This window comes from Nerophis ophidion, linkage group LG22 (genome assembly GCF_033978795.1).
Source record: "Nerophis ophidion isolate RoL-2023_Sa linkage group LG22, RoL_Noph_v1.0, whole genome shotgun sequence".
NCBI lineage: Eukaryota > Metazoa > Chordata > Actinopteri > Syngnathiformes > Syngnathidae > Nerophis > Nerophis ophidion.
Window position 1 is genome coordinate 3,511,563 of NC_084632.1, and position 17,422 is coordinate 3,528,984.

The 17,422-nt window shown below is 35.0% G+C and overlaps 1 protein-coding gene across 3 annotated transcripts in view; it reads left to right on the top strand.

Moving 5' to 3' along the window:
- The first annotated feature begins 329 nt into the window (after positions 1–329).
- pex5la (peroxisomal biogenesis factor 5-like a) overlaps positions 330–17,422 on the top strand; it is a 160,231-nt gene continuing 143,138 nt past the window's right edge. For all 3 annotated transcript variants that reach the window (XM_061883034.1, XM_061883035.1, XM_061883036.1), the window contains exon 1: positions 330–524. In XM_061883034.1, coding sequence (XP_061739018.1) covers positions 504–524 — 21 coding nt within the window. In that variant the 5' untranslated portion in view covers positions 330–503. The remainder of the gene's footprint in view (positions 525–17,422) is intronic.

Consider the following 17,422-nt stretch of genomic DNA (forward strand, 5'->3'; position numbering starts at 1 on the left):
GCACTAGGTGTTGAAAGATGCGTCATAAAACAGGCGAGGAACGTAAAAAACGTACGAAAATAATTGCTAAAAGTAAAAAAAAAAAAAAGAAAGGAAATAAATGTTTTATTGAATTCTTGAAGGTAGTGCGCCGATGACGTCACTAGGGGGCAGTCTTCCAGGGCGCCAAAGCAGGAAGAGAAGCGCGCCATAAGAGGAGAATCCACATGATGAAGAGGAGGAAGAGGAGGAGACCGGGACTTGTTTTTGTCCCGTTCGGCTCCCGTTAAAAGAACCACCCCCCCTCCCCCCTCAGCCCCCCCCCCCCCCCGTCACCTGAGCGATGTCGGCGTTGCTTCCTCATCTTCATCTTCATCTTCATCACAAGAACATTCAGCACCTGAGCGGAGGACGGCACATCATCATCATCATCATCAACTCCTCACCTTCTCCTCAATGGCAGCACTTTCACTTTCACTTTTGGCCTGACAAGTCTGGACCAAGTACCTCCGCCAAGCCTCAACATGTACCAGGGCCACTTGCAGGTAAGTCACGTGACCAGGTGTGTCGTTTGCGCCTCGTCCGTTCCGTGCCTCTATCGGACGCATCGATTTTTAGACTTTTCCACTTTTTTATCCGCACTCCGCTCGTTATTTCCCTCTCATGCTGCACGTGTGACGTCATGGCGATGTGACGTCACACGTGAAACATGCCAAACTCGGGTCAGACTCAGACCCCTCGCCAGTTAAACAAGGATATCATCGACACCAGTATCAGCAGTAGGCTGGGGGAAAAAGTTGGATTTAAAGTAAAAAAAAAAGCTGAGTGGTCAGAATTTTACTGTGAAAATAAAACGTTCAATTTTTGAAGTAATACTTAATATTGTACAGTACATGTAGTAATACACCATAATGTACACTACATGCAGTAATACACCATAATGTACAGTACATGCAGTAATACACCGTAATGTACACTACATGCAGTAATACACCATAATGTACAGTACATGCAGTAATACACCATAATGTACACTACATGCAGTAATACACCATAATGTACAGTACATGCAGTAATACACCATAATGTACACTACATGCAGTAATACACCATAATGTACAGTACATGCAGTAATACACCGTAATGTACACTACATGCAGTAATACACAATAATGTACAGTACATGCAGTAATACACCGTAATGTACACTACATGCAGTAATACACCATAATGTACACTACATGCAGTAATACACCATAATGTACACTACATGCAGTAATACACCATAATGTACACTACATGCAGTAATACACAATAATGTACACTACATGCAGTAATACACAATAATGTACACTACATGCAGTAAAACACAATAATGTACACTACATGCAGTAAAACACAATAATGTACACTACATGCAGTAATACACAATATGCACAAATACACCATAATGTACACTACATGCAGTAATACACCATAATGTACACTACATGCAGTAATACACAATAATGTACAGTACATGCAGTAATACACCGTAATGTACACTACATGCAGTAATACTCAATATTGTACACTACATGCAGTAATACACAATAATGTACACTACATGCAGTAATACTCAATATTGTACACTACATGCAGTAATACTCAATATTGTACACTACATGCAGTAATACACAATAATGTACACTACATGCAGTAATACTCAATATTGTACACTACATGCAGTAATACTCAATATTGTACACTACATGCAGTAATACACAATAATGTACACTACATGCAGTAATAATCAATATTGTACACTACATGCAGTAATACTCAATATTGTACACTACATGCAGTAATACACAATAATGTACACTATATGCAGTAATACACAATAATGTACACTACATGCAGTAATACACCATAATTTAAACTACATGCAGTAATACACTATAATATACAATACATGCAGTAATACACCATAATGTACACTACATGCAGTAATACACCATAATGTACACTACATGCAGTAATACACCATAATGTACACTACATGTAGTAATACACCATAATGTACACTACATGCAGTAATACACCATAATGTACAGTACATGCAGTAATACACCGTAATGTACACTACATGCAGTAATACACCATAATGTACACTACATGCAGTAATACTCAATATTGTACACTACATGCAGTAATACACAATAATGTACACTACATGCAGTAATACTCAATATTGTACACTACATGCAGTAATACTCAATATTGTACACTACATGCAGTAATACACAATAATGTACACTACATGCAGTAATACTCAATATTGTACACTACATGCAGTAATACTCAATATTGTACACTACATGCAGTAATACACCATAATGTACACTATATGCAGTAATACACCATAATGTACAGTACATGCAGTAATACACCATAATGTACAGTACATGCAGTAATACACCGTAATGTACACTACATGCAGTAATACACCATAATGTACACTACATGCAGTAATACTCAATATTGTACACTACATGCAGTAATACACAATAATGTACACTACATGCAGTAATACTCAATATTGTACACTACATGCAGTAATACTCAATATTGTACACTACATGCAGTAATACACAATAATGTACACTACATGCAGTAATACTCAATATTGTACACTACATGCAGTAATACTCAATATTGTACACTACATGCAGTAATACACAATAATGTACACTATATGCAGTAATACACAATAATGTACACTGCATGCAGTAATACACAATAATGTACACTGCATGCAGTAATACTCAATAATGTACACTACATGCAGTGATACACAATAATGTACACTACATGCAGTAATACTCAATACTGTACACTGCATGCAGTAATACTCAATACTGTACACTACATGCACAAATACACCATAATGTACACTACATGCAGTAATACACCATAATTTAAACTACATGCAGTAATACACAATACTGTACACTACATGCACAAATACACCATAATGTACACTACATGCAGTAATACTCAATACTGTACACTGCATGCAGTAATACTCAATACTGTACACTACATGCACAAATACACCATAATGTACACTACATGCAGTAATACACCATAATTTAAACTACATGCAGTAATACACAATACTGTACACTACATGCACAAATACACAATAATGTACACTACATGCAGTAATACTCAATATTGTACACTACATGCAGTAATACTCAATATTGTACACTACATGCAGTAATACACCATAATGTACACTATATGCAGTAATACACCATAATGTACAGTACATGCAGTAATACACCATAATGTACAGTACATGCAGTAATACACCGTAATGTACACTACATGCAGTAATACACCATAATGTACACTACATGCAGTAATACTCAATATTGTACACTACATGCAGTAATACACAATAATGTACACTACATGCAGTAATACTCAATATTGTACACTACATGCAGTAATACTCAATATTGTACACTACATGCAGTAATACACAATAATGTACACTACATGCAGTAATACTCAATATTGTACACTACATGCAGTAATACTCAATATTGTACACTACATGCAGTAATACACAATAATGTACACTATATGCAGTAATACACAATAATGTACACTGCATGCAGTAATACACAATAATGTACACTGCATGCAGTAATACTCAATAATGTACACTACATGCAGTGATACACAATAATGTACACTACATGCAGTAATACTCAATACTGTACACTGCATGCAGTAATACTCAATACTGTACACTACATGCACAAATACACCATAATGTACACTACATGCAGTAATACACCATAATTTAAACTACATGCAGTAATACACAATACTGTACACTACATGCACAAATACACCATAATGTACACTACATGCAGTAATACACCATAATTTAAACTACATGCAGTAATACACAATAATGTACACTACATGCAGTAATACTCAATACTGTACACTACATGCACAAATACACCATAATGTACACTACATGCACAAATACACCATAATGTACACTACATGCAGTAATACACCATAATTTAAACTACATGCAGTAATACACCATAATGTACACTGCATGCAGTAATACACCATAAACACATGTACAGTACATGCAGTAATACACAATAATGTACAATATATGCAGTAATACACAATAATGTACACTATATTTAAAATATTTAAAATGTGAGTAAAAGTAAAATAACTGCGGTGTTGTTCCCCTTTATAGCAATGAGATGTAAACACTGGGACTAGGGTCGTGTACGCAGGACCAGGGATTCTCCTGGTTCTGGTCCCTGGTTGGGTCGGTCCAGCAGGACTATTTAGATTCTGGAGAAAAATTGAGGTGATCTTAATTTTCCGTAAAGTTGTTCTGAAGCGAGACACAGAAGGAACTATTTCCTTGAAGTACACAACCCAGCATTGTACGTATATGTCCTTTAAAACAGACTTGGAAACCTGAAAGTGTTACTTCCTGTCTCCCACAAAGATTAGACAGGTGTGTGACACCTGAAAGTGTTACTTCCTGTCTCCCACAAAGATTAGACAGGTGTGTGACACCTGAAAGTGTTACTTCCTGTCTCCCACAAAGATTAGACAGGTGTGTGACACCTGAAAGTGTTACTTCCTGTCTCCCACAAAGATTAGACAGGTGTGAGACACCTGAAAGTGTTACTTCCTGTCTCCCACAAAGATTAGACAGGTGAGTGACACCTGAAAGTGTTACTTCCTGTCTCCCACAAAGATTAGACAGGTGTGTGACACCTGAAAGTGTTACTTCTTGTCTCCCACAAAGATTAGACAGGTGTGTGACACCTGAAAGTGTTACTTCCTGTCTCCCACAAAGATTAGACAGGTGTGTGACACCTGAAAGTGTGACTTCCTGTCTCCCACAAAGATTAGACAGGTGTATGACACCTGAAAGTGTTACTTCCTGTCTCCCACAAAGATTAGACAGGTGTGTGACACCTGAAAGTGTTACTTCCTGTCTCCCACAAAGATTAGACAGGTGTGTGACACCTGAAAGTGTTACTTCCTGTCTCCCACAAAGATTAGACAGGTGTGTGACACCTGAAAGTGTTACTTCCTGTCTCCCACAAAGATTAGACAGGTGAGTGACACCTGAAAGTGTTACTTCCTGTCTCCCACAAAGATTAGACAGGTGTGTGACACCTGAAAGTGTTACTTCTTGTCTCCCACAAAGATTAGACAGGTGTGTGACACCTGAAAGTGTTACTTCCTGTCTCCCACAAAGATTAGACAGGTGTGTGACACCTGAAAGTGTGACTTCCTGTCTCCCACAAAGATTAGACAGGTGTATGACACCTGAAAGTGTTACTTCCTGTCTCCCACAAAGATTAGACAGGTGTGTGACACCTGAAAGTGTTACTTCCTGTCTCCCACAAAGATTAGACAGGTGTGTGACACCTGAAAGTGTTACTTCCTGTCTCCCACAAAGATTAGACAGGTGTGTGACACCTGAAAGTGTGACTTCCTGTCTCCCACAAAGATTAGACAGGTGTATGACACCTGAAAGTGTTACTTCCTGTCTCCCACAAAGATTAGACAGGTGTGAGACACCTGAAAGTGTTACTTCCTGTCTCCCACAAAGATTAGACAGGTGAGTGACACCTGAAAGTGTTACTTCCTGTCTCCCACAAAGATTAGACAGGTGTGTGACACCTGAAAGTGTTACTTCTTGTCTCCCACAAAGATTAGACAGGTGTGTGACACCTGAAAGTGTTACTTCTTGTCTCCCACAAAGATTAGACAGGTGTGTGACACCTGAAAGTGTTACTTCCTGTCTCCCACAAAGATTAGACAGGTGTGTGACACCTGAAAGTGTTACTTCCTGTCTCCCACAAAGATTGTGTAACAAAACACTGCAGGTCACAATTGAAGCGCATTAAAGAGCAAAGGTGAATATTTCATGAAGTATTACACAACTATGCAGTATTTATTAAACACATGACTCCTGCACTTCTTGGCTGCGTCACGTCTGGAAAATACTTATAGTGAATTATTATACTCTGTTATAATACTACTATGTATTATACATAATACTACATACATAATACTACTGTGTATTATACATAATACTACATACATATTACTACTGTGTATTAAACATAATACTACATACATATTACTACGGTGTAATATACATAATACCATGTATTATAAATAATACTACTGTGTATTGTACATAATACTACATAAATAATACTACTTTGTATTAATCATAACTATATACATAATAATACTGTGTATTATACTTAATACTACTGTGTATTATACATAATACTACATTCATAATACTACTGTGTATTATTCATAATACTATATATTTATATATATATATATAGTGATTTAGGGCTATATAAGTAAACATTGATTGATTGATTGATTACTACATACATAATACTAATGTGTATTAATCATAACTCTATATACATAATACTGTGTATTATACATAATACTACATACATAATACTTCTGTGTATTATATATAATACTACTGTGTATTATACATAATACTACATACATAATACTACCGTGTATAATACTTCTATGTAATAAACATAATAATACACGCATATACTACTGTGTATTATACGTAATACTACTGTTTATTATATATACTACTATATACATAATATTCTGTATTGTATATAACACCACTGTATATGGTACATAATACTACTATATATTATACATAATACTACTGTGTATTATACATAATGTTACTATATATTGTATATAATACTGCTGTATATTATACATAATACTGCTATGCATTATACATAATACTATTATGAATAATACATAATACTATTATGAATAATACATAATACTACTATATATTATACATAATAGTGCTGTGTATTATACATACTGCTACTGTGTATTATAATACTGTTATATATTATACAAAATACTATTGTATATTATACATAATACTATGTATTATAAATAATACTACTGTATATTATACATAATACTACTATATATTATACATAATACTACTATATATTACAAGAACACACATTTTGATAATACTACTATATATTATACATAATACTACTATATATTACATGAATTCACGACAATACTACTGTATCTTTTGCATAATACTGCATAATACATGAATACACATTTTGACAATACTACTGTATATTATACATAATACTAGTATAGTCCAAAAAATACAGTATATATTATACATAATACTACTATATATATCACATGAATACACATTTTTGCAATACTACTGTATATTATACATAATTATATTATTTATTACATCAATACACATTTTGACGATGCTACTATATATTATACATAATACTACTATATATTATACATAATACTACTATATATTATACATAACACTATATATTTTTCATAATACTACTATATATTATACATAATACTACTGTATATTATACATAATGCTACTATATAGTACATGAATACATATTTTGACAATACTCCTGTATATTATACATAATACTATGTATTATACATAATACTATATATTGCATGAATACACATTTCAACAATACTACCACAGTTTATATTATATATAATACTACTATATATCACATGAATATATTTTTTGACAATACTACTGTATATTATACATAATACTACTGTATATTACACATAATACTACTATATATTATAGATAATAAATAAATACAAATAAATAAATACATAAATATTACATAAATAATAAAAAATAAACAATAAATGAATAATACATTAATAAATACGTAATGAAAATAATAATACATAAATAATTAACAAATAATACATACATTATAATAAATCAATTAAAAATAATAAAACATACACAATAAATAAGAAATAAATAATACATAAATAATCAACAAATAACAAATACATGAATTACAAAAAAATTATACCAATCATACATAAATAAATAGTAATATATGATGAATAAATGAATAAAAAAACAATAATACTACATTTATAATACATCAGTAAATTATCAATAAATAATCAATAAAATACATAATACATAAAAAACACTAAATTATAAACAGATAATAAATAACCAATACATAATAATTATTAAATAATAGTACATAAATATGAATAAATGATAATAGATCAAATGATAGAAATGAGGAGGCAATGTGACGGGTGTTGTTTGTCCTGACTCAGCATTTCTTGCAGCTGTTAAGCCTCTTTTTTTATTGCTGACTCACTAAAAATACCCACGTTGTTGTTTAATTCCGATACACAATTATCTAAAGTAAACAACACTCCAGTTTGCTGGTGAACAGCCATCTCACAGCAATGTCGTATAGATGATCTTTGACAAGCATTTTTTGCAATAAGTCCATTTAAAAAAAACAGACTGCTTTTGTCGGGTTGAGGATCTTTGATAAGCGTTTTTTTCCTTTAGTTTTGTTGTTGTTGTTGCTGCAATAGTCCATACAAGCTAAAGAGTAGCGTTCTTGTCATATTAGATGATCTTTGACAAGGATTTTACACAATAGGTCCATAAAAAAAAACAGACTGCTTTTGTCGGATTGAGGATCTTTGACAAGTGTTTTTTTTCCTTTAGTTTTGTTGTTGTTGTTGCTGCAATAGTCCATACAAGCAAAAGAGTAGCGTTCTTGTCATATTAGATGATCTTTGACAAGCATTTTACACAATAGGTCCATAAAAAAAAAACCAGACTGCTTTTGTCGGATTGAGAATTTTTGACAAGCGTTTTTCCCCCCTGAGTTTTGTTGTTGTTGCTGCAATAGTCCATAAAAACAAAAGAGTAACACTCCTGTCATTTAGATGATCTTTGACAAGTATTTTTTGCAATAGATCCATTAAAAAAAACACTGCTTTTGTCGGATTGAGGATCTTTGACAAGCATTTTTTTCCTTTAGTTTTGTTGTTGTTGTTGCTGCAATAGTCCATACAAGCTAAAGAGTAGCGTTCTTGTCATATTAGATGATCTTTGACAAGCATTTTACACAATAGGTCCATAAAAAAAAAAACAGACTGCTTTTGTCGGATTGAGAATTTTTGACAAGCGTTTTTTCCCCCTGAGTTTTGTTGTTGTTGCTGCAATAGTCCATAAAAACAAAAGAGTAACACTCCTGTCATTTAGATGATCTTTGACAAGTATTTTTTGCAATAGATCCATTAAAAAAAACACTGCTTTTGTCGGATTGAGGATCTTTGACAAGCATTTTTTCCCTTTAGTTTTGTTGTTGTTGCTGCAATAGTCCATAAAAACAAAAGAGTAACACTCCTGTCATTTAGATGATCTTTGACAAGTATTTTTTGCAATAGATCCATTAAAAAAAACACTGCTTTTGTCGGATTGAGGATCTTTGACAAGCATTTTTTCTCTTTAGTTTTGTTGTTGTTGCTGCAATAGTCCATTAAAACTAAAGAGTAGCATTCTTGTCACGTTAGATGATCTTTGGCAAGTATTTTATGCAATATGTCCATAGAAAAAAAACTGAGTGCTTTTGTCGGATTTAAAATCTTTGACAAGCGTTTATTTCCCTTTAGTTTTGTTGTTGTTGCTGCAATAGTCCATAAAAAGAAAAGAGTATCACTCCTGTCATTTAGATGGTCTTTGACAAGTATTTTTTGCAATAGGTCCATTAAAAAAAAGACAGACTACTATTGTTGGATTGAGGATCTTTGACAAGGGTTTTGTTCTTTATTATTGTTGTTGTTGCTGCAATAGGTCCATAAAAACAAAAGAGTAGCACTCTTGTTATATAGATGATCTTTGACAAGCATTTTTTTGCAATGGGTCCATTAAAAAAACAATGACTGAGGGCTTTTGTCGGATTGAAGATCTTTGACAATCGTTTTTTTTTTCTTATTGTTGTTGTTGCAATAGGTCAATAAAAACAAAAGAGTAACACTCTTGTCATTTAAATGATCTTTGACAAGTATCATTTATAATAGGTTCATTAGAAAAAAAACTAAAACTGAGGGCTTTTGTCACTTTGAGGATCTTTGACAGGGTTTTATTTTCTTATTGTTGTTGCTGCTGCAATAGGCTTATAAAGTAGCACTCCTGGCAAATAGATGATCTTTGACAAGCATATTTGCAATATTTATTTAAAAGCAACTGAGTGTGTAATGTTTTTTGTTTTTTTTGCAATCGGTATATTAAAATAACACAAGACTCTTGTGAAATAGATTATCTTTGGCAAGCATGTTTGCAATACTTATTTGAAAGCAACTTAGTGCTTTTGTCAAACTTTGACCAGCATTTTATATTTTACTTTTAACAAAAGTCCTTAAAACAGCAGAGTAGCACTCTTGTCAAATAGATTATCTTTGACAATCATCTTTGCAACACCCCAAAGTAACCGAGTGCTTCTGTTAAGTAGTTGTTTTAGCAATAGGTCCATAAAAACAAAGCACCCTTGTCATATAGATGATCTTTGACACCCATGTTTGCTATACATTTTTAAGAGCAACGGTTTTTAACAAAACTTTGGATTTTTAACAAACAGTTTTTTGCAATAGGTCCATACAAACAGCATAAAAGTCTTGTCAAATAGATGATCTTTGACAAGCGTGTTTGTAATACTTATTTCAAAGCAACTGAGTGCTTCTGTCAGAGGATCTTCGACCAGCGTTTTTTTTTTAATTATTTTACAGTAAGTCCATAAAACAACACAGTAGCACTCGTGTCAAATAGATGATCTTTGACAAGCATGTTTGCAATATTTTTTTCAAAGAAACTGAGTGCTTCTGACAGAGGATCTTTGACCTGCGTTTTTTTTATTCTTTTACAGTAAGTCCATAAAACAACACAGAAGCACTTGTGTCAAATAGATGATCTTTGACAAGCATGTTTGCAATATTTTTTTCAAATCAACTGAGTGCTTCTGACAGAGGATCTTTGACCAGCGTTTTTTCAATTATTTTACAGTAAGTCCATAAAACAACACAGTAGCACTCGTGTCAAATAGATGATCTTTGACAAGCATGTTTGCATTACTTTTTTCAAAGCAACTGAGTGCTTCTGTCAGAGGATCTTTGACCAGCGTTTTTTTTATTATTTTACAGTAAGTCCCTAAAACAACACAGTAGCACTCGTGTCAAATAGATGATCTTTGACAAGCATGTTTACAATACTTTTTTCAAAGCAACTGAGTGCCTCTGACAGAGGATCTTTGACCAGCGTTTTTTTTATTCTTTTACAGTAAGTCCATAAAACAACACAGAAGCACTTGTGTCAAATAGATGATCTTTGACAAGCATGTTTGCAATATTTTTTTCAAATCAACTGAGTGCTTCTGACAGAGGATCTTTGACCAGCGTTTTTTCAATTATTTTACAGTAAGTCCATAAAACAACACAGTAGCACTCGTGTCAAATAGATGATCTTTGACAAGCATGTTTGCATTACTTTTTTCAAAGCAACTGAGTGCTTCTGTCAGAGGATCTTTGACCAGCGTTTTTTCAATTATTTTACAGTAAGTCCATAAAACAACACAGTAGCACTCGTGTCAAATAGATGATCTTTGACAAGCATGTTTGCATTACTTTTTTCAAAGCAACTGAGTGCTTCTGTCAGAGGATCTTTGACCAGCGTTTTTTCAAAATTATTTTTCAGTAAGTTCACAAAACAGTAGCACTCATGTCAAGTAGATGATCTTTGACAAGCATTTTTGTAATACTTTTTTCAAAGCAACAGAGTGCTTTTGTCAAATTGTGTTTTTTGGAATATTCCCAAAAACAACAGAGTAGCAATCTTGTCAAAGAAATGATCTTTGCATGTTTGCAATACTCCTATACAAGTTACTTAGTGCTTTTGTCGAATAGAGGATCTTTGACCTGCGTTTTTTCTGTGTGTAAGAGATCCATAAAAGAACAGCAGAGTAGCCCCTTGTCAAATAGATGATCTTTGACAAGCAAGTTTGTAATACTTTTTTCAAAAGCGACAAAGTGCTTCTGTCAAATTGTGTTTTTTTTGCAATATTCCACAAAAACAACAGAGTAGCAATCTTGTCAAAGAGATGATCTTTGCATGTTTGCAATACTCCTATACAAGTTACTTAGTGCTTTTGTCGAATAGAGGATCTTTGACCTGCGTTTTTTCTGTGTGTAATAGATCCATAAAAGAACAGCAGAGTAGCCCCTTGTCAAATAGATGATCTTTGACAAGCATGTTTGAAATACTCCTTTAAAAGGAACTGAGTGCTTCTGTCAAAAAGAGGATATTTGACAAGTCCATTTTATTTTGCAATAGATAAAAAAGCAAACAAGAAAGTAGCACTTTTGTCAGATAGAGGATCTTTGACAAGCATGTTTGCAACACTCCACATTAGCGTCATATCAATCCAGCCTGGTGGTAAAAACCCTGTTTCCATACGAGTTGGTAAATTGTGTTAGATGTAAATATAAATGGAATACAATGATTTGCAAATCCTGTTATCAACAACACCCAGGAACGCCGCTGGCTTCGCTGGGCCCGAGCTCATCCAAGATGGACTGATGCAAAATGGAAAAGTGTTCTGTGGTCCGACGAGTCCACATTTCAAATTATATTTGGAAACTGTGGACGTGGTGTCCTCCGGAACAAAGAGGAAAATAACCATTCGGATTGTTATAGGCACAAAGTTCAAAAGCCAGCATGTGTGATGGTATGGGGGTGTATTAGTGCCCAAGGCATGAGTAACTTACACATCTGTGAAGGCACCATTAATGCTGAATGGTCCATACAGGTTTTGGAGCAACATATGTTGTCATCCAAGCAACGTTATCATGGACGCCCCTGCTTATTTCAGCAAGACAATGCCAAGCCACGTGTTACAACAGCATGGCTTCGTAAAAAAAGATTTGGGTACTTTCCTGGCCCGCCTGCAGTCCAGACCTGTCCCCCATGGAAAATGTGTGGCGCATTATGAAGCGTAAAATACGACAGTGGAGACCCCGGACTGTTGAGCTCTACATAAAACAAGAATGGGAAAGAATTCCACTTTCAAAGCTTCAACTATTAGTTTCCTGAGTTCCCAAACGTTTACTGAGTGTTGTTAAATGAAAAGGTGATGTAACACAGTGGTGAACATGCCCTTTCCCAACTACTTTGGCACGTGTTGCAGCCATGAAATTCTAAGTTAATTATTATTTGCAAAAAAAAAAAGAAGTTTATGAGTTTGAACATCAAATATGTTGTCTTTGTAGCATATTCAACTGAATATGGCTTGAAAAGGATTTGCAAATCATTGTATTCTGTTTATATTTACATCTAACACAATTTCCCAACTCGGGGTTTGTACTTGACTTCCACACGGAGGTGAAGTAGGAAGAAACATTCCCTGGGAAAAAGTAGGACACGCCTCAGCATTTTTTGGTAGCGGAGCAAAGCGAGGCAGCTTCCATCCATCTCTCTCTCCTCACTACGCTCGCTTTCTCCACCTGGGAATTAATTTGCTCCAGAAAGCAGGAGTTGAGTGGAAGGAGCAGCAGAACACCACCCATGATGAACAAATATGTCAACAACATCTTTATTCTTCTTCTTGTCTTCATGTCTGCTCCACACAAGCACACAACATGGATGTTGCACTTCAAAGTACATCCTGCTGACTCAGCAACATTTACTTCTTTCTTTTTCTCTGGAAGTATCAGATATAGGAAATCACTCCATTTTATACCGCTTGTCCCGTTCGGGGTCGCAGATTCGGAAAATTCTTATTTTCCCAATTTGACCTCATTTTTGTCCAAAGATGTTTGAGTAACTGGAGAGAAAGTAACAGGACTGAAAGTGACAGGACTGGAAGTAACATGAGTGAAAGTAAAATGACTGGAAGTAACAGAACTAATAGTAACAGAACTAAAAGTAACAGGACTGGAAGTAACCAGAATGGAAGTAACAGGAGTGAAAGTAACAGGACAGGAAGTAACCAGAATGGAAGTAGCAGAAGTAACAGGACTACAAGTAACATGACTGGAAGTAACAGAAGTGAAAGTAACAGGGCTGGAAGTGAAATGGCTGAAACTAACAAGACTGGAAGTAACATGACTGAAAGTATCAGAAGTTAAAGTAACATGGCTGAAACTAACAAGACTGGAAGTAACAGGGCTGAAAATAACAGAACTGGAAGTAACAGGAGTGAAAGTAACATGGCTTGGAGTAACAGGACTGGAAGTAACAGAAGTGAAAGTAACAGGGCTGAAACTAACAAGACCGGAAGCAACAGGACTGAAAATAACAGAACTGGAAGTAACAGGAGTGAAAGTAGCATGGCTTGAAGTAACAGGACTGGAAGTAGCAGAACTGGAAGTAACAGAAGTGAAAGTAACAGGGTTGGAAGTAACATGGCTGAAACTAACAAGACTGGAAGTAACAGGGTTGGAAGTAACAGAAGTGAAAGTAACAGGGCTGGAAGTAACATGGCTGAAACTAACAAGACTGGAAGTAACATGGCTGAAACTATTAAGACTGGAAGTAACAGGAGTGAAAGTAACATGGCTTGGAGTAACAGGACTGGAAGTAACAGAAGTGAAAGTAACAGGGCTGAAACTTACAAGACTAAGCAACAGGACTGAAAATAACAGAACTGGAAGTAACAGGAGTGAAAGTAGCATGGCTTGAAGTAACAGGACTGGAAGTAACAGAACTGGAAGTTGCTGAACTGGAAGTAACAGAAGTGAAAGTAACATGGTTGGAAGTAACTTCGGAACTTTACATTGCGGTGTCGCAACGGGAGAACGAACAGAGTGTTTTTGGACTGCACCGAATGTGCATTAACGTGAACAGACATACACGTGTTGAAGAAGTGGCTGTTTGGAAGAAAATAAAAAATCACTAACTTCAGAACTTTATTTTGTTTACAGGCTGGTAGGGTCTTACCATGGACGTCTTATAAGTAGACGCAGCATTAGCTGCTGTGATGCGAGAAATTGTGCCGCCATCTTGAAAGGGCGATGAGCCGGCGAGAAGCCTAAACTGACAAGTTGACAGGTAGAAAACAAAGATGATAAACTGACAAGTTGACAGGTAGAAAACAAAGATGCTAAACTGACAGTTGACAGGAAGAAAACAGATGCCAAACTGACAGTTGAAAGGTAGAAAACAAAGATGCTAAACTGACAGTTGACAGGTAGAAAACAAAAATAGCAAAATGACAGTTGACAGGTAGAACACAAAGATGCTAAACTGACAGTTGACAGGTAGAAAACAAAGATGCTAAACTGACAGTTGACAGGTAGAAAACAAAGATGATAAACTGACAGTTGACAGGAAGAAAACAAAGATGCTAAACTGACAGTTGACAGGAAGAAAACAGATGCCAAACTGACAGTTGAAAGGTAGAAAACAAAGATGCTAAACTGACAGTTGACAGGTAGAAAACAAAATAGCAAAATGACAGTTGACAGGTAGAACACAAAGATGCTAAACTGACAGTTGACAGGTAGAAAACAAAGATGCTAAACTGACAGTTGACAGGTAGAAAACAAAGATGATAAACTGACAGTTGACAGGTAGAAAACAAAGATGCTAAACTGACAGTTGACAGGAAGAAAACAGATGCCAAACTGACAGTTGAAAGGTAGAAAACAAAGATGCTAAACTGACAGTTGACAGGTAGAAAACAAAGATGCTAAACTGACAGTTGACAGGTAGAAAACAAAGATGATAAACTGACAGTTGACAGGTAGAAAACAAAGATGCTAAACTGACAGTTGACAGGAAGAAAACAGATGCCAAACTGACAGTTGAAAGGTAGAAAACAAAGATGCTAAACTGACAGTTGACAGGTAGAAAACAAAAATAGCAAAATGACAGTTGACAGGTAGAACACAAAGATGCTAAACTGACAGTTGACAGGTAGAAAACAAAGATGCTAAACTGACAGTTGACAGGTAGAAAACAAAGATGATAAACTGACAGTTGACAGGTAGAAAACAAAGATGCTAAACTGACAAGTTGACAGGTAGAAAACAAAGATGATAAACTGACAAGTTGACAGGTAGAAAACAAAGATGCTAAACTGACAGTTGACAGGAAGAAAACAGATGCCAAACTGACAGTTGAAAGGTAGAAAACAAAGATGCTAAACTGACAGTTGACAGGTAGAAAACAAAAATAGCAAAATGACAGTTGACAGGTAGAACACAAAGATGCTAAACTGACAGTTGACAGGTAGAAAACAAAGATGCTAAACTGACAGTTGACAGGTAGAAAACAAAGATGATAAACTGACAGTTGACAGGTAGAAAACAAAGATGCTAAACTGACAGTTGACAGGAAGAAAACAGATGCCAAACTGACAGTTGAAAGGTAGAAAACAAAGATGCTAAACTGACAGTTGACAGGTAGAAAACAAAATAGCAAAATGACAGTTGACAGGTAGAACACAAAGATGCTAAACTGACAGTTGACAGGTAGAAAACAAAGATGCTAAACTGACAGTTGACAGGTAGAAAACAAAGATGATAAACTGACAGTTGACAGGTAGAAAACAAAGATGATAAACTGACAGTTGACAGGTAGAAAACAAAGATGATAAACTGACAGTTGACAGGTAGAAAACAAAGATGCTAAACTGACAGTTGACAGGAAGAAAACAGATGCCAAACTGACAGTTGAAAGGTAGAAAACAAAGATGCTAAACTGACAGTTGACAGGTAGAAAACAAAAATAGCAAAATGACAGTTGACAGGTAGAACACAAAGATGCTAAACTGACAGTTGACAGGTAGAAAACAAAGATGCTAAACTGACAGTTGACAGGTAGAAAACAAAGATGATAAACTGACAGTTGACAGGTAGAAAACAAAGATGCTAAACTGACAGTTGACAGGAAGAAAACAGATGCCAAACTGACAGTTGAAAGGTAGAAAACAAAGATGCTAAACTGACAGTTGACAGGTAGAAAACAAAAATAGCAAAATGACAGTTGACAGGTAGAACACAAAGATGCTAAACTGACAGTTGACAGGTAGAAAACAAAGATGCTAAACTGACAGTTGACAGGTAGAAAACAAAGATGCTAAACTGACAGTTGACAGGTAGAAAACAAAGATGATAAACTGACAGTTGACAGGTAGAAAACAAAGATGCTAAACTGACAGTTGACAGGAAGAAAACAGATGCCAAACTGACAGTTGAAAGGTAGAAAACAAAGATGCTAAACTGACAGTTGACAGGTAGAAAACAAAGATGCTAAACTGACAGTTGACAGGTAGAAAACAAAGATGATAAACTGACAGTTGACAGGTAGAAAACAAAGATGCTAAACTGACAGTTGACAGGAAGAAAACAGATGCCAAACTGACAGTTGAAAGGTAGAAAACAAAGATGCTAAACTGACAGTTGACAGGTAGAAAACAAAAATAGCAAAATGACAGTTGACAGGTAGAACACAAAGATGCTA